Raw genomic sequence first — 25,457 nt, 5'->3', positions numbered from 1 at the left:
GCTTTCCAGTTTTGTAACTGTCCTCAATATCTGGATTAACAGAAGACAGCTGGATTTTCACATCTTCTTCTTCACTCAATCAGTTGAAATATCATAGGTCAGACAGCCTTTGGGAAACTCTACTGTTCACTAATGAGAGAATAAAAGTGAAAAAGGCAAATAACATCTTAATGTTATCAATACAGTTTTGAATTTAAGGATCCCCTGGAAAGGTCTTGAAAAACTCACCTGTATGCATTCCCAGCTACACCCAGAACAACTCTTGTGACCTCTGAATCTTCTGGGTTCAGCCAATGGGAGCCCAAGAGAGAACTGAGTGATAAGACAGTGAGTGCATTAGGACATTGACCTCTATAGGGTTTGCCTACATTGAGGCTGGCTTTGACTCTTGAAAAAGAGAGTAAGAGCTTCACGAAGTTAACTCTCTTCTGTGGATTCTAGTTACTTCTCCCCTCATCTCTTTGGGCCTTTGTGTGAAACATCTGAGTTACTGAGGGATCTTAGTTCTTCTGTTCACCTGTGTAAATAACTTCTTAATTTATCCTAATACTCTGTACCACATATAAATGAAACGAAAATTCAAAATAACACAGAGCCTCATTATATGTCAGGGGTTTCTAAGGGGGGGGGGTCCCTGGAACATCAGGATTTGCATGATCTGGGAACTTGTTAGAATTAGAATTCACATTTTTGGGCCACATTCAGGAGTGACTAAATTAGAAATTCTAGGGATGGGCCCCAGGAATCTGTTTTTTAACAAGCCTCTCAGGTGATTTTAATGTATGCTAAATTGAGACCCGATCTGAAAACACTGCTTAAATAAGGTAGTTAGTAGTGCTCTGGTAAATTTAGAAGCTGTAGTCAGATAAAGTTAGCCCTTAGTTAATAAAAGCTAATGGTAGCAAGCTTTATACGTGGTGCCAGGCAATGTTCTAAACATGTGACATATGTCTTTGTAAAGACATATTTAGTCTTTACAACAATTCTAGTGTAATAACTGTTAGACCAACTTTGGATTTGTGGAAAAAAGCTAGGCTTAGAGAGTGTAAAGTACTTTGGCAAAGGACATGTAGTAAGTGGCAGAGCAAGGTTCCAATCCAGACAATCTAGTGCCGGAGTGTGAGCTCCTAACTGCTACACAGTGAGGCCCCACAGTCATATCAAGGGGCTGGAGGGATTTGGGTTTCCTAGCAACAGAGTTGGTGGAAGGTCCCTTTAGCCATCCTGCTAACCTAGGATGATTGCTTGCACGTTTCCCAGCACTGGAGCAACGGAGATGAGCCCTTTCTAGGAAAGAGCTAGAATGAGCGAGTCTTCCCTCAAGTAGACTGGATAGGCTTTTCTGAATATAACTAACAGAGGATGTAAGGGACTTTCCAGCAACTTTGTGAGGCACTAAGCTTATGAGAAACAGGGCTCTGGGGTTCTATCCTGTACTTACATGTGTTCCCAGGCATGGATTACATGAAAATAGTTCTGCTGTATTCCCTCCCGCTTCTGACCCAGTCTTTCACCTTATGTTTTAGGTTGACGTTTCATTGTCATTTTATTTATTTTTTTAAAAGATTTTTATTTATTCAGGAGGGAGAGAGAGAGAGAGAGAGGCAGAGACATAGGCAGAGGGAGAAGCAGGCTCCCTGCAGGGAGCCCAATGTGGGACTCGATCCCCAGACCCGGGATCACGCCCTGAGCTGAAGGCAGACAACGGCTGAGCCACCCAGGCATCCCTCATTGTCATTTTAAAATAAAAAAAAATAATGTTAAAAGTTCCATTTCAAAATTTAAAGTTTCTGCTTTTATTTTTAAGATTTTATTTATTCATTGATGAGACACACAGAGAGAGGGGCAAAGACACAGGCAGAGGGAGAAGCAGGCTCCATGCAGGGAGCCCGATGTGGGACTCGATCCCGGGTCTCCAGGATCACGCCCTGGGCTGCAGGCGGCGCTAAACCGCTGAGCCACCTGGGCTGCCTTAAAGTTTCTGCTTTTATAATACAAACCAAACACTTCAGAGATTTATTTTTAACCTATGGATGACGGATGTAATCTGTTTTTCTGGAATAATTCTGGGAAAACTTTCCACATTACCATAATAAAAAAGTTGTTTCTGCGTTCAGTTTATTCTCATACATAGTTCGAAATTGTTCAATAGTGAGTTTCTCTGCCATGCACTAAATCTATATAGAACCTTTCCATTTTTTTTAAGATTTATTTATTCATGAGAGACAGAGAGAGAGAGAGAGAGAGAGAGAGAGAGAGAGAAGCAGGCTCCATGCAGGGAGCCCAACATGGGACTTGACCCCGGGTCTGCAGGATCATGCCCTGGGCTAAAGGCAGCGCTAAACCACTGGGCCACCGGGGCTGCCCTATATAAAACCTTTCTGTGGCTAAAGTGACTAGGTATAGAGATGCCTGGGTGGCTCAGCGGTTGAGCGTCTGCCTTAGGTTCAGGGTGTGATCCCAGGATCTGGGATCGAGTCCTGCATCAGGCTCTGTGCGAGGAGCCTGCTTCTCCCTCTGTCTGTGTGTCTCTGCCTCTCTGTGTCTTTCATGAATAAATAGATCTTAAAAAAAAAAGTGACTAGGTGTGTATAAATCAATACACTTATAAATATTTTAATGGCCAAATAGTCTAGGACAGCATTCTTCAAATTAATACACAGAAACATTTCAAGGGTATGTGGGCAAGGACGACTTCAGTGGACTTGGTATCCAGAACTTTACCTTCCACACAAATTCCTGCCTAAAACATATCATCTCCTTGCCTCCTGAGATCAAGGCTCTTTTTTCACATGAGCTCCTTTCTCCTTCATACATGAAAATCCCACTTCGCTGAATCTTACTCTTATACTCTGAGTGTAAAATCCTCCAGGGTGGTGAAAAAGTGAGTAACTACAATGGCTGAGTAACAAGATCTCACAGAAATGAATGGGATTAGAAATAATTAAAATAATTAAATTTTATGCATCATAATTTGTGATCAAGTATCATCAGGTAAGTAAAATGGAAATATAAGTTCAAGGAGAAAAAGGAATGATGTAAACTTTCCTATTTAAAAAAAAAAGCTTGAAAGGATCCCTGGGTGGCGCAGCGGTTTGGTGCCTGCCTTTGGTCCAGGGCGCGATCCTGGAGACCCGGGATCGAGTCCCATGTCAGGCTCCTGGTGCATGTAGCCTGCTTCTCCCTCTGCCTGTGTCTCTGCCTCTCTCTCTCTCTGTGTGACTATCATAAATAAATTAAAAAAAAAAAAAAAAAGCTTGTAGGGCACTAGGCTGGCTCTGTGGGTAGAGTATGAGACTTTTGATCTTGGGGTGATGAGTTTGAGCCACACATTGGACATTGAGATTACATATAAAGAAAAAATATTTATTTTATTATTTTTTAAAGGTTTTATTTATTTATGAGAGAGAGAGAGAGAGGCAGATACAAAGGCAAGGCAGAAGCAGGCTCCTCATGGGTGCCCCATGTGGGACTCAATCCCAGGACCCTGGGATACCACCTGAGCCGAAGGTAGATGCTCAATCACTGAGCCACCTAGGTGTCCCAGAAAAAAAATATTTAAAAAAAAGTTGTTTGCATCTTTTAGTTTTTTGAATCTTTGTTTTAGCCCTAGGGGGGTTGCACTGTTTCTGGAGGTACTGCAGTATCAGGAGGTCAATGCATCAAGTGGACAGAACAAGCTCCTGTTTCCATCTCCCTGTTTCCGAAATCCACTTTATATGTTGTCCTTGGGTAGAGGACATATCAGATATTCTGGTGATAACAGAAACTATACTTGATCTTAGCCAAAAGGCCAGGATCTACACTCAATGTGGGGCTTAAAGTCACAAGCTCTATAGACTAAGCCAGTGGGGTGCCCTGGTTTGCATTTAAAAAAAGAAAAGGATAATGAAACAATCAAAACGGTAGTTTCTGTTAGATACAGGAAAAAAAATGATTTAACAGTTTTATCTTACAAAGTCAAATTGACAGTATGCTAAAAATTGCATCATTTCAACTATCTCAATTTTTGAAAAGCTATAGATGTCAAATTTAAAATATGCAAAGGGAAACATAATTTTTAAAAATACTTTTGTGCATATGCAAAGATGTTTGCAGATTGCTTGTATATGATTAGATGTAATCTTTGACCACCAGGGGAATAGGACTGTCTACTTTCTGTAAGTTGGGGGCAGGTGCACATGGGGGACTTGCACATGGTGTCTGAGTAACCAGCCCAACAGGGTACACATTAAACTTTGGGGCTTGCTTCTGTGCTGGAGGGTGGCATCCATAACCCTTCACCCACACCTCCACTGCCTACTTGTTAGCCACCCTCCTTACTTCCTGCTCTCCACACACCTCTCCAGTAGGATAGCAGGAGCTGAGAAAGGTGAGCTTCAGGTGAGACTGAGAATAGTGATCTTGTTCTTATTTTCGTAGAATAGTCCCCTTTGCTACATCCTGTAACAAGTACCTGTGCTGATCTACTTTTTTTTAAGATTTTATTTATTCATGAGAGACACACACACACACACACACACAGAGAGAGAGAGAGAGAGAGAGAGAGAGAGAGAGAGAGAGAGAGAGGCAGAGACACAGGCAGAGGGAGAAGCAGGCTCCATGCAGGGAGCCTGACATGGGACTTGATCCCGGGTCTCCAGGATCATGCCCTGGGCTGAAGGCGGCGCTAAACCACTGGGCCACCTGGGCTGCCCTGACCTATTGTTCAGAGAGAGAACAATAGGCTCTCTGAAATGTTGACAAGAGTTATAACTACTCTACAGTGTTTCTCCCAAATCCCCAGGCTTTCAGGTATTCTAGTATGGGACATTTTTCCTTCTTGAAATAGTTCACAAAATGTTCAAACACATACCACAGACAAAAACCCTCATCAAAAAATCCCAAGGGGGAAAAAAAAATCCCAAGAAATAACCAAAGAATAACAGTAAATTTCCCTCCCACACACTGATGGAAGATCTGTGACAATAACTGTATGGTGATTAGAGGTAAATGATGATCTGTAGCCTATTTCCTTTGGAAGACTTCGCAGTGATATCTTTAGTATATGTGCTGCCGAAGCAAGCACCCGCAGTGGTATCTTTAAAGGCAGTATGTGTGGGGATCTCTGGGTGGCTCAGTGGTTTAGTGCCTGCCTTCGGCCCAGGGTGTGATCCTGGAGTTCCAGGATTGAGTCCCACATCAGGCTCCCTGCATGGAGCCTGCTTCTCCCTCTGCCTGTGTCTCTGCCTCTCTCTCTGTGTCTCTCATGAATAAATAAAATCTTAAAAAAAAAAAATAAAACAAAGGCAATATGTGTAAACATGTTTACATGGATACAGAGAGTTAAACACTCTGCTTCCATCTTAACTTCTCTTCTCCTTCCCCTCCTACAATATAGACTGTATCTATTTGCATTTCATTTTGTGTGTTTCTGCTTGGAGCAGACGAATTTTTATACATCTGCATTTTGAATTAAATTTAAATCCTCTTTACTATAGCATGGGAAAAGAAAAAAAAAAAGACTGACCAGTGCCAATTTAGTTTCAGCCATTTCATATAGGAATCCAAAAGCATCAAATTTCCTTGTACTCTGGGAACAATATATAGCACGAACAAAAGGTTATAGCGGGAAGAAATGTAATTGATTCTGAAGAGCGTGAACATCTGCAAAGAATGTATTGTAAGAGAAAATGATCTCTGAGGGTCCTACTTCTGATGATGAAACGGTTTCTAGTTCCCCATGTCAGAGAAATAACCCTCTGCTCCACACACCCCTCCTTCAAGCCCAATCCACTGAGCAGAGACAGCAGATGTTTGCAGCTAGTTTCCACAACACAGAAACAAATAGAAATAAGTGCAAGGAGACTTCACACAACTAAACCTGCCCGGTGGTGTTGAGTTTTTCCTCAGAGGAAAAGTGGAACAAACTATATTCCAGTCCAAATTTTGTCATTAAACATAATGGGATTGTGGCCCAGTCAATTTATCTTCCCAGGCCTCATGTTTCTTGAGCTCTCACATGGGAGAGTCGGGCTGGATGGCAGAAAAAGTCTTTTCATGGTGTTGTCTATAGTGGAAAGATTAACAGACTATTGTTTTGTTGAGAAATTCCTTATGTCTTAGACTTTCTATTTAATTTAATTAATGTATCTGAAGATTTATTTTTCTCAAGTAATCTCTACACCCAGTGTGGGGCTCGAACTCACAACTCACAACTCTGAGATCAAGAGTTATATGTTCTACCCACTGAGCCAGCCAGGTACCCCACAGACTTTCCATTTTATTTTATTTATTTATTTTTTAAACAATGTTTATTTATTTTTTATTTATTTATGATAGTCACACAGAATGAGAGAGAGGGGCAGAGACACAGGCAGAGGGAGAAGCAGGCTCCATGCACCGGGAGCCCGACGTGGGACTCGATCCCGGGTCTCCAGGATCGCGCCCTGGGCCAAAGGCAGGCGCTAAACCGCTGCGCCACCCAGGGATCCCAGACTTTCCATTTAGATGGGAAGAGCAAACATTGTAACACAAGTGATTTAAGAACATCAACATTTATTTAACATGATAAAAAAGAAATGAGATATGAACATTTGCATTTAAACAAGAGTAAGTAGCCTTTAATACTTACATGTGCTCATTGTATAATATATACACAATGAACATAATTACATTTGTACACAAACTAAGTACTGGATTTGAAAACCTGCTTATTGCTGTACACAACTATCCCAATTGAAGTATAAGCCCAGTACTTCAAAATACCTACATTTTAAGTTGTATTTTTAAGAAAAAGTAAGCGGTAACATTTGTGTTTAAGCTGACAAGAGTGTGGCAGTAACTGCTGACATTGCAATCTGACTGAGAAATAATTATAGCAGAAAACAGGACATACTTCACTTAGCAATAATAAAATGGCACATCTTAAATATATATATAAAATTTTTACAAATCAAGTGTGAAACAAAGCATTGCAGTAGCCAAAATGGGAAGAAAAAAAAAAGGAAAACAAGCTTCATTGGAAATAACTAAATTTATGTACTGAAAAAGCAAAAAGAAATATAAATCCACCTAAACTTTAGAAACATCAAAATCTAGAAATCAGCAACTAAGTAAGCTCTGGCTGTAGACCGCACATTAAAAAAGCACCTTTACTTATGTGCTCTGAAATCATAGCAGCAAGCTGGTGTCAGAACAACCTTGAGATTACGGAGTGTACATATGAGCCATTAAAGCTATTTGGAATAAACATTTTCCAGAAGTGATAAAATGATGCTCTGTGGCCAAAAGCATCAGAACTATGAATTTCATAGATTTAAAATATACTGTACAATATCTTCTCACATTGCTGAAGGTCCATGTCCTTAGCTTTGAATGGTTTCAACAGAAGTTAGTATAGCTGAAAAATAAAGACAGGGAAAATTACTTTTGACACCTGAAAAGTTAATGAGTAGCCATTTCCTAAAGTAACTGAGGGTGTCCTTCTATAACAACAGAACTGACAAGCATAGTCACGAAAATCCTAAGACATAATATAACGGAAGGATAATTTCTTGTCATTTCACAGGTTTAATTCACAAAGCAAAAAATGCAATTAAATAATTCAGAATTAAAAAAAGGTAGCCGAATTTGTGGCTTAATCCAAAAGATCAACAAAATGAGTGAAGATTTGCATAATTTTGCTAAAATATGTAATAATATACTAAGCCGCCTACACAGCAGCATCAGTTATGAATCTTTCCAAAGTTCTGCCAAAACTACTAAGTCATCAAGATAACATACACAGAGTGAGAAGACATAAAAATAATAACGGGTTGAGTGCCACTAGTTATTCATGGTGGCTGCATGCCAGGAGACTAAAAAATACCCGGTAATAACCGGACACCATTCTAGTATATAATGCCATTGACTCTGAGTGAAAGTAAAACGAAACAAAATCCAATAATAACAATTTAAGGAACCTTTAAATGTACTTGGGTTTTAACTGTAAATACTCTTTATTGTCAAACAACATTCTTTATTATCATTGGTCTGTGTACAAAGAATTGTAACCTGTTTTTGAGCCAAAAGATAATGAGACTAGATTTTAATATATACTGCTCCACTAAGATAGGAAGAGGCCATCTACCAATTCTTTGCACAAGAGGAATTAAATAAGTATGAATTAAATACTATGCTGGTATTATTCTGTCACTAGTGGCAACTGTCACTTCAAACCACAGTAAGTTAAAAGTTTAAATGCATGAGTGACAGAGGCAAGACATAGGTAGACTATAATAAACCGGTGGTTTATAACTTCAGAAAGGATGTCAATCCTGCATAAACACCAGCTGACAACAGAGCCTCTTCCAGGCTCTATGTAGACATGATATCTCTATCTTTTTAAAAGATTTTATTTATTTATTCATGAAAGACACAGAAAGAGAGGCAGAGACACAGGCAGAGGGAGGAGAAGCAGGCGCCATGCAAGGAGCCCAATGCAGGACTCAATCCTGGGAACTCCAGGATCATGCCCTGAGCCAAAGGCAGATGGTCAGCCACTGAGCCACTCAGGCGTCCCGTCCCGCTATGTAGACATAATCTCAAATAAAAGTTACAAATATGACAAGACAGACATAAATGCTTCAGGGCGAACAAAAGGACACAGGTTATAGTTGCTACAAAAAAGGTATGAATGGAAGAAGATTTAAGAATATAAGCATTACTGGATACTAAGTATTTGTACTATTTTGAGAATCTAAAAGTCAAAGAATATGTTAGCAATAATGTTTGTAGTATCTCTATGTGTTTTCACTGTTTATAATAGTTTAAAAGAAACTGGTGGTAACTCTAAAGTACACAATATTACTGTATCTGGTAGATGGTAAGAGAAACAATGCAGAAAAAGGCATAAATAGCTCTATCTCACAGTTAAAAAAAGAGTTTAAAAAAAGTATATATCTACAAGTAGAAAAAGGCAAATAAAACTTAGCAACTGTCTATAAAATTGTTAAAAGTAAGATTTTAGGAGATTATTCTCAGTTCTTAAACTTTGGTTGAAGGAACAGTGTTCAAGCAAGGTTTCCTCATTCCCCATTCCCCCACCCACAGCTTTTTTTAGTAGTGACCTCCTTTACTTAAAAAAAAATTTAGTTATTTAGAAATAATTCTGATAGATCTCAACAATTTAATATTCCATGTAGTTGGCTGTACCACAAACACTCCTTTGTCCTTTAAAATAATTAAACTCCCAATGCGGTAGATACGTTGCACGAACTGTAAAAGACATTACTTGATCAACATGTAATAGCTTCAACAGAATTCTCAGATCCGACTATGGAAAGGAATGCTAAGTGGGAGCACAGCTGCAAAACACCGTGAGGCTTGTCTTGGCAAAGGCCATACCCTCTTAGTTTTGTTGTTTTTACAGATGATGAAATAAGAGACATTTTCTCTAAAATAAGAGCATTTTCTCTAAAATGCTGTCACATAGCAAATCACTGCAAGGGCTAATGCTGGAGATCTGAGTTATTGCCCATGGCTCAAATACACAGCCTTCTTGCTCTGCCAACGATTCCTAATGTACAGTCGACAATTAATCTCAGTTTTTGTTCACCAAACCAACACATGAATAAAAATCAAGTCAAAAACTCTAAAGTTAAAGCACAAATGCAAAGGGAACTGACGTACTTTTTCTGAGACTACACACACATGAAATGGGATCCTTCTGTGAGCTGCGGCTGAGTGGCTGGAACTGGTGATGCCGAGGACTCAGGAGATGGGGACAGACTTTTCACTAAAACACACCAAGAGAATGTGAGAAGATAAAAATCTTTAGGACACATCTGGAGAAGGAAATCCTGATGCTGTGATCCCATAAAATAGGAACATATTTCAGGAAGGATTTAATAGTTTTTTTTTTCTTTTTTAAGGATTTAATAGTTGTATCTGGGTTCTGTTATTTTCTAAATTGACAACTGATTATTTAGCATGAAATGTCTCTTGAAGACTGTTAAAAAATTCTTCTTCGGATACCATGAGCTTAAACATTGCGTACGTTATATGTCAATTATACCTCAACACAATTGGAAAATTCTTCACCATTTTTTTTAAGATTTTATTTATTCATGTGAGACACAGAGACAGAGAGAGGCAGAGACAAAGGCAGAGGGAGAAGCAGGCTCCATGCAGGGAGCCTGACGTGGGACTCGATCCTGGGTCTCCAGGATCACACCTTGGGCCAAAGGCGGCGCTAAACCGCTGAGCCACCCAGGCTGCCCCACTATTTTTTATTTTTATTTTTTATTTTTGCCGTTGAGGTTAATTTTTAGGTGTCTATCTACAAATCACTCCCGTTGGATCTCATTTTTATTTACTTATTAAAAAAAAATTTTTTTTTAAAGTAAGCTCTGACCAACATGGGGCTTGAACTCACAACCCCAAGCGCAAGAATGCTCTACCGACTGAGCCAACAGGCACTCCTAGGTCTTACTTTTAAAAGCCTTTCTAGTTCCATGCAGCTAAATACCATCAACAGGGATCCCTGGGTGGCTTAGTGGTTGAGCATCTGCCTTTAGCTAGGTGATCCTGAGTTCAGGGGTTGAGTCCTGCACAGGGCTCCCTGTATGGAGCTTGCTTCTCCCTCTGTCTGTGTCTCTGTCTCTCTCATGAATAAATAAATAAAATCTTAAAATAAATAAATAAAATCAACAGTTTAAATGTTGTGATTTTATTATTATTTTATTTTTTTTACAGTATTTTTTTTAAATTTATTTATGATAGGCACACAGTGAGAGAGAGAGAGAGGCAGAGACACAGGCAGAGGAAGAAGCAGGCTCCATGCACCGGGAGCCCGACGTGGGATTCGATCCCGGGTCTCCAGGATCGCGCCCTGGGCCAAAGGCAGGCGCTAAACCGCTGCGCCACCCAGGGATCCCTATTATTATTATTTTAAAGATTTTATTTATTTATTCATGAGAGAGGCAGAGACATAGGCAGGCTCCATGCAGGGAGCCCAATGTGGGACTCAATTCTGGGTCTCCAGGATCACGCCCTGGGCTGAAGGTGGGTGCCCAACCGCCAAGCTGCCCAGGTGACCCTAAATGTTGTGATTTTAATATACCCACACACTTTATGCAGACATGCCAAAACAGAAACAGAAAGTGGTCAGTGACAATTAAAAAAAAGGTAAGAATTCCTGTGCATGATGCCTTATAAATGATAGAGGCAAAAGAAAAGACAGTGCTTAATATGTCACAAGGAAACATGACTAATCACATAGATTTGCATGCTAGGTGTGTATAAGATCTAGAAAATGCTCTGCTGGAATCCTGTGTTCTTCCTAAGAAAAACAGTCTCAGATAATTGAATTGCATTGTATTTGCCCTTCTATAAAATGATGGAGAGGAGGATGAAAGGAGGGAGGACTATTTTTGTAAAGATTTTATTTATTTGAGAGAAGGAGTGTGTGCACACACACGAGGAAGGGGAGGGTTAGAGGGAGAGAGAAACAGATCCCTCCTGAGCAGGGAGCTTGACCCCAGGACCTTGGATCATGATCTTGGTTGAAGGCAGACCCTTAACCCACTGAGTCACCCAGGTGCCCCAGGAGGGTGGATTATTAATGGTTTTTTGCTTATGGACTATGAAAACCAATGTTAATAATAAGTATTATTATTAACTAGTGGTATGACTAGTGGTATGATCCCCCTCATCCCCACCCCTTGCCAAATATCATAAAGAAAAAGAGAAAATTAAATCTGTGAAGATTCCAAAAACAAACAAATGAACAAAACAAAACAAACAGGAGGAGTGCCTGGATGGCTCAGTTGGTGAGGCATCTGCTTTCAGGTCATGAAAGCATCTGGCTTTCAGATCCCGGGGTCCTGGGATCAAGCCTTACAAAGGCCTCAGTGCTCAGTGGGGAGCCTGCTTCTCCCTCTCCATGCTGCTTCCCCTGCTTGTGGCTTCTCTCTCTCTCAAATAAATAAATAAAATATTTGAAAAACAAAAAAGAAAGTAGCATAGACATTTTTTAAAATTATTTTTTATTTTATTTTATTTTTTTTTATTTACGATAGTAACACACACAGAGAGAGAGGGAGGCAGAGACACAGGGAGAGGGAGAAGCAGGTTCCATGCACTGGGAGCCCGACGTGGGATTCGATCCTGAGTCTCCAGGATCGTGCCCTGAGCCAAAGGCAGGCGCCAAACCACTGCGCCACCCAGGGATCCCTAGCACAGACATTTTTAATATTATTTTTAATTAAAATTTTTTAGAGAGTGAGAGATGGGGGAGCAGAGAGAGGGGAAGAATCTTAAGCAGACTTCACGCTCAGCATAGAGCCCAACATGAGGCTCCATCTCACAACCCTAAGATCAATGACCTGAGTCAGACTCAAGAGTCAGATGCTTAACTGACCAAGCCACCCAGGAGCCCCTATCTTTTGACACACTATAGATCATGATCTTCTTTTTTTTTAAATTAATTTTTTTAAAAAAATATTTTATTTATTTATTCACAACCTAGAGAAAGAGGCAGAGACATAGGCAGAGTGGGGAGAAGCAGGCTCCATGCAGAGAGCCTGATGTGGGACTCCATCTTGGAACTCCAGGATCAAGCCCTGAGTTGAAGGCAAATGCTCAATCACTGAGCCACCCGATCATGCCCCGGATCATGATCTTCTATCAAAGAAAAACCCAGATGTGGATTATACCAGGGGCTACAGTAAACAAACCCATTCTACTTAGTTTAGGTATTAAATCTTCTATAGTTCCCAGGTGGTAGGTTTGTGAAGACTGAGAATCCAGCCTCAGGGAAACAGGTGCATTTTCCAAGTTCTGGAATATTTTATTAGAAAAAATTTATGGTATATGTGTTAAGGTTCAGACGAAAAAGAGAGAGAGAAAGAAGTCACCCCCGAGTCGGGAGAGATGTGGTGGATCAAGATAGATGCCCCCCCTTTCCAGATGGGGGCAGTGGCAATCTTCCTGAAGGTGCATGTGGGAAGGCAAACTATAAATGCAGAAGTTCAGAGGACACTCCACTGAGAAAAGTATGAAATGTGAAATATCTACCTGCCATTGTTTGACTTTCTCTAGAAGCTTCAGGAGTTTGTTCATAAGGAACAATCGTTTCTTCCTGCTCATGAATACTGTCCTTTATATTTTCTTCAGGGTGGCTTTCTGCTTTATGATTTATGATCTGTGTCTCATCCTGTGGGCTAATGAAAATAGATTGATGTTTTAAAACTTGTTATTACAGAATACAATAATTTTTTTCTTCCAATTTATCATTACGAAAATTTACCATACACAAAAATGCCACCATCTATATTTAGTAACTGCTAACATTTTGTTTTTAATTAATCTCTTTTCTTCTCCTCCCCCCAAAGAAGTTTTTAAACACAAAAAAATTAGAGCAAATCATACATGAAACCTGTACACTCAGGCGATCAACGTTGTAGCAATTTTGTTTCATTTAAACTCCCAGTCTCCTACTTTCCATTCTATTTTAAAGCAGATTTCAGACATAACATTCAATCTGTAAAAACTTCAGTTTGTACTTATAATATCTTAATGTCATCAAATATCCAGTCAGTGCTCAGATTTTCTTGATTGGCTCATTATATCATTTTAGAATTACAAGTTTCAAGAAGATCCAAAGTCGATGTATTATGTATTGTATTTGACTGACAAGTCTCTTAAAGTTAACTTTAATCCAAAATACCCTATCCCACACAACACATCCTTTTTATTTTTTATTCTTTTATTTTATAAATTTATTTTTAATTGGTGTTCAATTTGCCAACATATAGAATAACACCCAATGCTCATCCCATCAATTGCCCACTTCAGTGCCCGTCACCCAGTCATCCCCACCCCCCACCCACTTCCCCTTTATTTTTTAACACTATGTTTTACCCATCCTACATAGTTTACCACATTCTGTATTTTGATGATTATATTGCTCTTATTTTTAATAAAAATGATAGGACTTTGAGGCTTGATTGGATATAGGTTTTGTGGGGAAAGGGGCAGATAATATCAAGTGGGGTTCATGCACTACTGCATTAACAGGTTGTTTCTTTTCGTTATGTTAAAAAAGATCAGTGAGTTCAACGGTTTCTTTCTTTTTTTTTTTTTCTAAAGATTTTATTTATTTATTTATGAGAGATACAGAGAGAGAGAGGCAGAGACACAGGCAGAGGGAGAAGCAGGCTCCATGCAGGGAGCCCGATGCGGGACTCAATCCCGGGTTTTCAGGATCACGCCCTGGGCTGAAGGCGGTGCTAAACCACTGAGCCACTCGAGCTGCCTAGTTCAAGGGTTTCTTGAACCATTCAAAAAGTTCCCTGACAGATTTTCAGCTAACAGCTTTTCCAGCCATTGAGCAATATTATTCAATTCCATTAGCATTGTCCAAAATGGCCAACAAATTGTTTTTTGCAGTTGTTGGATCATTAAACTCATAGATTTTTAATATACTAGATGTGTTCTAATCTATGGCTGTTAACAAAACAGCAGGTTTTTTTTTTTCTTATCAGCTATTGCCAAAAGTTTTTCAAATTCAATCTTGCTATTCATTGACGAAATAAAGGCATTCTAAGTAACATAAAATCATAGCATTTCTCTTTTCCAGCTCTGGTGATTTTTCTAATGAAGCGTGAGATTGAGGATATACACATAAGAAGGCCAGTCAAGAAATACAGCTATAGGGCAGCCCCGGTGGCTCGGCAGTTTAGCGCTGCCTTCAGCTCAGGGCCTGATCCTGGAGATCCAGGATCGAGTCCCATGTCAGGCTCCCTGCATGGAGCCTGCTTCTCCCTCTGCCTGTGTCTCTGCCTCTCTTTCTCTCTCTATGTCTCTCAGGCATAAATAAATAAAATCTTAAAAAAAAAAAAAAGAAATACAGCTATAAAGAAGAAACAATACCTATTCTACTAAAGCTGTTCCAAAAGATAGAAAGGGATGGAATACTTCCAAACTTGTTCTATGAGGCCAGCATCACCCTAATTCCAAAAGCAGACACAGACCCCACCAAAAAGGAGAATTATAGACCAATATCCCTGATGAACAAGGATGCAAAAAATTCTCTACAAGATACTAGCCAATAGGATCCAACAGTACATTAAGAAGATGATTCACCATGACCAAGTAGGATTTATCCCCGGGACGCAAGGCTGGTTCAACACTCGTAAAACAATCAATGTGATTCATCTTATCAGCAAGAGAAAAACCAAGAACCATAGGATCCTCTCAATAGATGCAGAGAAAGCATTTGACAAAATACAGCATCCATTCCTGATCAAAACTCTTCAGAGCGTAGGGATAGAGGGAACATTCCTCAGCATCTTAAAAGCCATCTATTAAAAGCCCACAGCAAACATCATTCTCAATGGGGAAACACTGGGAGCCTTTCCCCTAAAATCAGGAACACGACAGGGATGTCCACTCTCACCACTGCTATTCAACATAGTACTAGAAGTCCTAGCCTCAGCAATCAGGCAACAAAAAGAAATAAAAGGCATTCAAATTGGCAAAGAAGAAGTCAAACTCTCCCTCTTTGCAGATGACATGATACTGTACATAGAAAACCCAAAGGACTCCACCCCAAGATTGCTAGAACTCACATAGCAATTCGGCAGTGTGGCAGGATACAAAATCAATGCCCAGAAGTCAGTGGCATTTCTATACACTAACAATGAGATTGAAGAAAGAGAAATTAAGGAGTTAATCCCATTTACAATTGCACCTAAAAGCATAAGATACCTAGGAATAAACCTAACCAAAGAGGTTAAAGATCTATACTCTAAAAACTACAGAACACTTCTGAAAGAAACTGAAGACACAAAGAGATGGAAAAATATTCCATGCTCATGGATTGCAAGAATTAATATTGTGAAAATGTCAATGCTACCAAGGGCAATTTACACATTTAATGCAATCCCTATCAAAATACCATGGACTTTCTTCAGAGAGTTGGAACAAATCATCTTAAGATTTGTGTGGAATCAGAGAAGACCCTGAATAGCCAGGGGAATATTGAAAAAGAAAACCAGAGCCGGGGGCATCACAATGCCAGATTTCAGGTTGTACTACAAAGCAGTGATCATCAAACAGTGTGGTACTGGCACAAAAACAGACACATAGATCAATGGAACAGAATAGAGACCCCAGAAATGGACCCTCAACTCTATGGTCAACTAATATTTGACAAAGCAGGAAAGACTATCCACTGCAAAAAGGACAGTCTCTTCAATAAGTGGCACTGGGAAAATTGGACATCCACATGCAGAAAAATGAAACTAGACCACTCTCTTGCACCATACACAAAGATAAACTCAAAATGGATGAAAGATCTAAATGTGAGACAAGAATCCATCAAAATCCTAGAGGAGAACACAGGCAACACCCTTTTTGAATTTGGCCACAGCAACTTCTTGCAAGATACATCTATGAAGGCAAGGGAAAACAAAAGCAAAAATGAACTACTGGGACTTCATCAAGATCAAAAGCTTCTGCACAGCAAAAGAAGCAGTTAACAAAACTCAAAGACAACCTACAGAATGGGAGAAGAGATTTGCAAATGACATATCAGATAAAGGGCTAGTATCCAAGATCTATAAAGAACTTATTAAACTCAACAATGAAGAAACAAACAATCCAATCATGAAATGGGCAAAAGACATGAACAAAAATCTCACAGAGGAAGACATAGACATGGCCAGCAAGCACATGAGAAAATGCTCCGCATCACTTGCCATCAGGGAAATACAAATCAAAACCACAATGAGATACCACCTCACACCAGTAAGAATGGGGAAAATTAACAAGGCAGGAAACCACAAATATTGGAGAGGATGTGGAGAAAGGGGAGCCCTATTGTACTGTTGGTGGGAATGTGAACTGGTACAGCCACTCTGGAAAACTGTGTGGAGGTTCCTCAGAGTTAAAAATAGATCTGCCCTATGACCTAGCGCCATTGCACTGTGGGGATTTACCCCAAAGATACAGATGCAGTGAAACGGCAGGACACCTGCACGCCAATGTTTATATCAGCAATGTCCACAATAGCCAAACTGTGGAAGGAGCCTCGGTGCCCATCGAAAGATGAATGGATAAAGAAGATGTGATCTAGGTATACAATGGAATATTACTCAGCCATTAGAAATGACAAATACCCACCATTTGCTTCGACGTGGATGGAACTGGAGGGTATTATGCTGAGTGAAGTAAGTCAATCGGAGAAGGACAAACATTATATGGTCTCATTCATTTGGGGAATACAAAAAACAGTGAAAGGGATTAAAGGGGAAAGGAGAGAAAATGAGTGGGAAATATCAGTGAGGGAGACAGAACATGAGAGACTCCTAACTCTGGGAAACGAACAAGGGGTAATGGAAGAGGAGGTGGGCAGGGGGATGGGGTGACTGGGTGATGGGCACTGAGTGGGGTACTTGATGGGATGAGCACTGGGTGTTATACTATATGTTGGCAAATTGAACTCCAATAAAAAATATATACAAAAAAAAAAAAGAAAAGAAATATAGCTTAAAAATAAATAGCAAATCATTATAACTTTTGGAACACATCAGATACCTTGGATTTCTGATCAGTGTCTATCATTACTGATCTATTATACTGGCAATGCTGAGACAATGTTACAGCTTATGTAACTTTTGCCACTCTTTTAAAGGTCTTTATTGAATTTCTAGGTGCTAGTAAGTGTTAAATGCAATACCTGTGCTTTCTTACTTAATCATTGCAACACATTTGTGAGACAGGTACTATTATCCCCATTTTTACAAGTAAGGAACCTGCAGTTTAGGGAGGTTATGTAAATTGCTCAAGATCCTAAATAACTCTTAAATAGCCAAGTTGGGACAGGAATCCAAGACTTTTTGAATCAGGAGTTCACCATAATTAAGTAGTTATATAGTTTTGGGAGTGATTCCTTTTTTGCTTTCCCTAATTATTATTACCTGCATGAAACATCTTCGGGCATTTTCTCTTGGTTTCCCTCTTTATCTATCATTTCTTCTGAACTTACTCCATTTGGTTCAGATTTGAAGAGTGCTTTGGAAAAAATGTCCTCAGTTTTTTTTAACTATAGAAGAAGAAGAAAAATGATTAAAAAATAAAAGTTCGTCATTAAATGATACCCTGTCAAATAGTAACTGAAATACATATTGAGATTCAAGTATATGAGAAATATTAACATTCTTCACAACTAGATATAAAGAATTATTTGCCTAGAGGGATAATGCATATTGCTAATAGCTAGCAGTTCTGGGATATGAGATTCTTTAATTGAGGTTAACAGTAATTTATTCTAACCTTGATTATGTTTTAACTGTTCAATTAACCCATTTTTCTGATGTGCTGAATACGTCTCTCAGGTTAAACAAAATTGATCATTTCACTTAGACTTATGGTCTCTCCAATGAAATGAAACATAATTATTTTCAGCCTTACCACTTGATCTAATATTCAAAAAACTACCCCTTTGGAATATCTGTTCTACGATAATCTACCTCTTTGCTGAAATCTGTATTTTGAGGTTCAGCTTCTTTTAGTCGAACAATTTCTGCTGCAGGAGTTTCGTGGTTCGGCTTTACATCATTTTCTCTAACGACGGTATCCAATTCCTTAATGTTATCATCCCTTCTTCGAGGCTGTCCAAAAAATACACAGCAGAGATTCATACTATAAAGCCATGTAAAGTTTTTTTTCTCAAAATATTTTATTTATTTATTTATAAGCGACAGAGAGAGAGAGGCAGAGGCATAGGCAGCAGGAGAAGCAGGCTCCATGCAGGGAGCCTGATGTGGGACTCGATACCGGAACTCCAGGATCATGCCCTGGGTTGAAGGCAGCCGCTCAACCACTGAGCCACCCAGGGATCCCAGCCATGTAAAGTTTTTAGATAGTACCCGTTAATTTTGAAAAAAGGCTGATCTTCACTTACAAGGTTTCCTTCTAAAACCAACAGAGGAAAAAAAACCTATCTATCATCTATCTATCTATCTATCTATCTATCTATCTATCTATCTATCTATCATCTCAGTATTCCACACTTTTTTTCTCATCTCTTTTATTTTTCCATTTTGTAATTTGTAGAATGTGCAATTATTCAATTGCTAATCTGCTAAATCTTTAGTAGCAATGCCTGCAAGCTCTTGATTAGATAGAAGAGGGATTTCTAGGAAGACAGAGCAACACTTTGATACATGTTTACTAATAGGGAAAAATCCAGGCAGAAGCTACTGAGCAAGGCTTGCTAGTCTGTTAACCTGTCTTCATAAATTGGGGTAACAAACAAATAATAAGAAATGGAATGGTTATCACTTCACAAGGCTGAGGTTGGAATGTGATGAATAGTAGGACTTAGAAGCTCTCTCCTGCTATAATTTAGGTCATAGTTAAATTAGGACAGAGTAATACACATTTTATTGGAGGGGGAATTGGGGACTATCTTGGTAACCTGTGTAGCATTTCCTATTTGCTGAAAGCACTTTTATCTTCTTAGTAACTCTGTGAAGTACATTGGATGGGCTGTATCATCATCTAACTTACAGTAGAGAAGATTAAGTCCACAACTGGTACAAGGACATCCAACAAATAATATAGCTCTGATTTTTTTAACTCAGGCTATTTCCACTCTACTACCTTATTATTATGGGAATTAAATAATATAAAATAACTATCCACACTGCAGACATTTGAAAACCCATCAATTTTGTAACTCCATGATCCTGATTCAAGCGATACTAGATTTACACAGAAGAATGATTAAATGCAATTGATGTACCTGGGTAGTCCTGAATGGATTATCCCTTAAACCTGAAGGGCTTTGTAAGGGTGACTGGTCTAAAGCACCAATAACATTTAACCCTTTTTTCTTTTCCCTCAAGCATGCTTGTTGATGTCTCCTTATTCTTTCCATTTGCTCTTCCACAGTCATCCTAGGCCGGGTACTTTCAGCCAAACAAAGCTGGTCCACTGCACTTCTTGGTCTTTCCTTTAAATTAAAAATAGACATATGAACACAAAGATGCAGAATAACTTCTGAAAAGTATGTTGGAAGAAAAAATGTTCTAAAGTGCATTTATTGGGGCGCTTGGGTAGCTCAGTCAGTTAAGCGTCTGCCTTCAGCTTAGGTCATAACCTCCGCGGGTCCTGGGATCGAGCCCTACATCTCTCCCTCCCTCCCCTTCACCCTGCTTTTGCTCTCTCTCTGTCAAACAAACAAACAAACAAACAAACAAACAAAAAATAAATTGTTAAAAAAAAAGTGCATTTATTTTTTTTCTCAAAGTCAAAAATGGAGGTCTGTTAACACCAGAAAGGCAAACTGTTTTATCCTTCACTAGTAATTGGTGATACATGGTCACTGAAACAGGAAATTGTATAAAACTCAAACTAAGGAAAAATGGGGGGCACAGCTTCTAAATATATGAGATTTATTTTTTATAATTCCCCCCCCCCCCAGATTTTATCTTTAAGTAATCTCTATACCCAACATGGGCCTTGAACTTATAACCCCGAGATCAAGAGTAGCATGATCTACTAACTGAGCCAGCCAGGCACCTCAGAGATTTATTTTAATGAAAATGTAATGTTTTAAGTCACACATTTACTGAGAGATGGCTTGTAGAGAAAAATCCTTCGTTTATGATCAATAAAAGAACTACAGAAATACTATGTTCCATAAATCAGATGGTTTTATTTGAAAACTATATATATACATGTGTTTATGGCTCATTTTTATGACTTACTGAAGGGTTTAAAAATATTTGTCACATAAATAACCAAATCTCACTTCTTTACTTATTAAAGATATAAAACAATATTGGTATAAAATGCAAAATAAGAACTTCAATAGTCATAAGTAAAATTTAGCTTATTTTATATACTAGAACATTTAAATATTAATCATATAGTAGAATCTATGGCATAGAGTCCATAGGTTTCTTCTTTATGTCTCTTGTCTGAGTTGGTGGGGACTGAGACATTGGTGAAGTTGCTTGCTTTCAAAAGAACCCAGGGCAGAGATAAGCATTTCTGTGACAAAGCAGTGTGTCAGGCAAACCCTCTAAGATCTTTTCTCTCTCTTGCAATCTGAAAAATGCCGGTAGGGCAGGAGCTATAGCTCTAGAGCCATATTCAATTGTATAGAATAATATCTTTAAAAGCTCAAGTAAAAACTAAAAGGAAGAGGAAAAATGAAAAGCCTTAATGTGCACAAGTGATGATGATTCTCCATTATATGTACAATAAAACACGTTCACTTTGGAAAACAAAATACCAAACAAACCGAAAAATCATAAAAAAAAAGTAAATTCTAGCTACAGATAGGTAACTAGCTCCTATAGCATCCCTTTCCTTTTATTTTTGTCTTGCATTTTATTAAGTTTCTTATTTAACCTTTTATTTTTAGCTACAAATGTAGTCTTCCCGGCTTTTCTACGTTTATACAAAATGTCACACTGCAACTTCTTCTAAGTTGTCATATTATTAAAGATCTATTGTTTTTAAATGCCAGATATTGTTAATTTTTAGATTTTTTTTCTCCAATGATAACTGGAAACGGTCTCTTTGCAGTTTTAGTTAGCATTTTAAAAATTATTATGGGGTTGAAAAATTATCATATATTTGTGAATTACTTACATATTTTCCATAAAGAAACTCTTAAAAATAACTGGTCTATATTCACTCCTCATCTCTTTTTTTTTTAATTTTTTAATTTATTTATGATAGAGAGAGAGAGAGAGAGAGAGAGAGAGAGAGAGAGAGAGAGGCAGAGACACAGGCAGAGGGAGAAGCAGGCTCCATGCACCGGGAGCCCGACATGGGTTTCGATCCCGGGTCTCCAGGATCACACCCTGGGCCAAAGGCAGGCGCTAAACCGCTGCGCCACCCAGGGATCCCCTCACTCCTCATCTCTTAAGGAACTTGTCTGTTATGCTCCAAGTATTTTATTCTGGTATTGAGTTTGGTTATAAATGCCTTCCCTGTACCGATATTTTAGAACTGTAGACTTCCATACTATTTCTTAAATAGAAGATATCTACTATTTAAGATAGTTATGTACTAAAAATAGTTATAGAATATAAATCTACTAAATATGTTTCTTTTTCATTTCAACACATATTTTAACTTTTTTTTAATGTAAGCTCTACTATACCCAATGTGGGGCTTGAACTCATGACTACAAGATCAAGAGTTGCATGTTCTACTGAATGAACCAGCCAGGCATCCCTCAACATGCATTTTTATCTTAAATTTTATTTTAAATTCTTAAAGATTTTATTTTCAAGTAATCTCTACAAGCAACATGGGGCTTGAACTCACAACCTTGAGACGAAGAGTCATATGCTCTTTCAGTGGAGCCAGCTGAGTACCCCTCAACACGCATTTTTAAAACCCTTTTCTGTTGATTTATTTTCATATTATAATTTCCAAAAAATTACTCTTTCAATCTTTTTTTTCTTTCAATCTTTAAAAGAAAAAGCCTAACTATGAAAAAAACATGCTATTATAAAACCATGACCACTAATGTTAATATGGATATATAGTTGTTCATTAATTTTTATTCCATAGTAATTATCTTCCTAGATCTTTACAATTTTGTACTAATTAAAAAATATTTCTTGTATATAAACTTGTCAGGTGTTTTTTTTTTTTGTTTTTTTTTTAATGATAGTCACACAGAGAGAGAGAGAGAGAGAGAGAGAGAGGCAGAGACACAGGCAGAGGGAGAAGCAGGCTCCAGGCACCAGGAGCCCGACGTGGGACTCGATCCTGGGTCCCCAGGATCGCGCCCTAGGCGAAAGGCAGGTGCCAAACCGCTGCGCCACCCAGGGATCCCCTTGTCAGGTGTTTTACACACATACTTTGTAGCTGTATTTTAATACCTTTCAAGAATAACCATAAATCTTATCATTTGTAGTATTTTTCATTCTTCTAGCTTAAAATTATCAAATTGCCTCATACCAAATAAGTAGAGAGTTTATAAAGATGAAAAGTAAAAATTCTTGGGTGCCTAGGTGGCTCAGTCTGTTAGGTATCTATCTTCGGCTCGGGTCATGATCCTGGGTCCTAGGATGAAGCTCTGCATCAGACTTCCTGCTCAGAGAGGAGTGTGCTCCTCCTCCTCTTTTTGCCCTCCCCCTCCCACCACTTGTGCTCTCTTGCTCTCTTAAAAAAAAAAAAAAATCTTAAAAAACCCACATTCTTTGCACCCAAATTTCTGAGACTACCTGGTGAAAGGAGTTAAGTATCCTGACAATGTTCCCAAAATAACCAAGCTTATACTGGTTTACAGCAGGCTGAATTAAATGGATCTCAGGTGAATATGTGAAATACAGAATTTATTTCCCAATCTCAGTTCACATTTTTCAGGGTCACCAGAGGACTGGCAAACTCCAAATCTACCATAGCTAAAAGCCCTCTAAACTCAGGTAAGCTTGGAAATCCATTACCTTAGTTGACCACAGGATATGTCTATCACTTTCATCAAAGAAATTCTTAGAGAGGTGTCAGGAGATGTAACATAGGGCAGCTATATGAGAATAGATTCTATAAATTGTGGACCCTCTGGATCAAAACAAACCTAGAGTAGGTATTGAGTAGGTCTGTCCCCTACGTGCTAATTTCCCGAATGTAATTTAAAAAAAATTAAGATTACTAAATTTTTCTTGAATATGTAAAAAATTTTTTGGTGAAACACTAAAAAAAAGGGGGGAATTATGTATGAGAAAGCAATATAGAGGCTTAAGAATCCTTCTAGAAATTAACTTCTAAGTTAAATACCGTTCTTGAATCCATCATCTTCTTAGTTTTCCTTAAGGTTACATAGGAGGCTATTGTTGAAGATTCAGGTGTTGGTGATTTTGTTCTGGGAGGGACTACTCCAACAGGAAAGTGGGAACCTAAAAATTAAAAGAGTAGTAAGTTCTACAAAACATCTTTCACACAACATTGCTTTCTTTTGACATACTCAATTTCTGAGGCTTTTATTTTATTTAATTTTATTTTTAAGTAGGCTCCATGCTGGGCATAAGCTCCCAACCCTGAGATCAAGATCCGAGCAGAGATCAAGAGTCTGATGCTTACCTGACTGAGCCATCCAGGTTCCCCTCTGAGTTTTTTTTTTTTTTTTTAAAGATTTTATTTATTTATTCATGAGAGACAGAGAGAGAGAGAGAGAGGCAGAGACATAGGCAGAGAGAGAAGCAGGCTCTATGTAGGGAGCCCGATGTGGGACTTGATTCCAGGACTCCAGGATCATGCTCTGGTCCAAAGGGAGACGCCTGAACCACTGAACCACCCAGGAGTCCCCCACTCTGACACTTTTAAAATCAAAAGGCAAATTTATTGGGAGTGCCTGAGTGGTTCAGTTGGTTAAGTGTCTGACTCCTGATTTCTGCTTGGGTCATGATCTCAGCATTGTGAACTCTGCACTACCTAAGATTCTTTCTCCCTCTTCCTCTGCACCCCCTTCCCTCATTAGCATGTACTCTCTCTCTCTCTCAAAAAAAAGGGGGGGGCAAGTTAATTTTTGTTTACTTTTTTAAAGATTCTCTTTTTAAGTAATCTCTATACCCAGTGGAGCTTCAATTTACGACCCCGAGATTAAGAGTCTGCATGCTCTACTGACAAGCCAGCAAGGCGCTCTAAAAGGCAGATTTATCTTTTGAAAAGAAACAGGGAAAATGTAGTAGTCTAATGTACTTGACCTAAAGTTCTACAGTAATAGACAACATCAAAAAAATTAATTATAAAATTAGTAATAACCAATGGATCTTATATATCCTCACAAGAATCTTAAGAAAAAAAGATGAATGAAGTGCAATATCTACCTGCATTAATTTACTTCCTCAAGTCCATATAGCTCAGCAACAGCATGGCTGGAGCTTCTACTTTAGCCTTCTTTCCATTCACAACATTTTCAGAGATTGAAAGTACTTTAATCCTCTCACATATCAAAGATCAGGAAAGGCATGACCCAAAGAGGTTAAGTAATTTACCTACATGTCTTTAATTTCCATTTGCTCTCTTTCCAGTCACACTGTACTATTATTTTAATAAAGAGCCCACTAACAACATTAACAAGTCACCCTATAGGGAATCACTATAACAAGTCACTTTCTGTGTTTTTAAAATTTATTTATTTATTATTTTTATTTATTTATGATAGTCAGAGAGAGAGAGAGAGAGAGAGAGAGAGAGAGAGAGAGAGAGAGAGGCAGAGACACAGGCAGAGGGAGAAGCAGGCTCCATGCACCGGGAGCCTGACGTGGGACTCGATCCCGGGACTCCAGGATCGCACCCCGGGCCAAAGGCAGGCGCTAAACCGCTGCGCCACCCAGGGATCCCCGTTTTTAAAAATTTCTAAATGAACATACACCATAGAACACAACATCATTAATACAATAACAATAAAAACTAAAAGTAAGTTAACATATAAAATGTATACATTTATATTGTGG

The 25,457-nt window shown here is 38.7% G+C and overlaps 1 protein-coding gene and 1 non-coding gene across 10 annotated transcripts in view; both read right to left on the bottom strand.

The window, feature by feature from the left end:
* Positions 1-3,613: 3,613 nt before the first annotated feature.
* LOC129505728 (U2 spliceosomal RNA) lies at positions 3,614-3,802 on the bottom strand. Its single transcript, XR_008663583.1, has one exon. It is a non-coding gene; the product is annotated as a U2 spliceosomal RNA (small nuclear RNA).
* Positions 3,803-6,580: 2,778 nt separating this feature from the next.
* PLEKHA5 (pleckstrin homology domain containing A5) overlaps positions 6,581-25,457 on the bottom strand; it is a 241,028-nt gene continuing 222,151 nt past the window's right edge. For 7 of the 9 annotated variants that reach the window (XM_055318819.1, XM_055318807.1, XM_055318809.1 and 4 more), the window contains 7 exons: positions 23,779-23,897; positions 19,775-19,984; positions 18,498-18,638; positions 17,946-18,070; positions 13,039-13,184; positions 9,652-9,757; positions 6,581-7,381 (listed from right to left, as the gene is read on the bottom strand). In XM_055318819.1, the coding sequence (XP_055174794.1) occupies positions 9,663-9,757; positions 13,039-13,184; positions 17,946-18,070; positions 18,498-18,638; positions 19,775-19,984; positions 23,779-23,897 (836 nt within the window). In that variant the 3' untranslated portion in view covers positions 6,581-7,381; positions 9,652-9,662. The remainder of the gene's footprint in view (positions 7,382-9,651; positions 9,758-13,038; positions 13,185-17,945; positions 18,071-18,497; positions 18,639-19,774; positions 19,985-23,778; positions 23,898-25,457) is intronic. The other 2 variants (XM_055318808.1, XM_055318812.1) reach the window with 1 other exon arrangement.

This window comes from Nyctereutes procyonoides, unplaced genomic scaffold, assembly GCF_905146905.1.
Source record: "Nyctereutes procyonoides isolate TBG_1078 unplaced genomic scaffold, NYPRO_anot_genome, whole genome shotgun sequence".
Classification (NCBI taxonomy): domain Eukaryota; kingdom Metazoa; phylum Chordata; class Mammalia; order Carnivora; family Canidae; genus Nyctereutes; species Nyctereutes procyonoides.
This window is presented reverse-complemented; position numbering and strand designations above follow the sequence as displayed.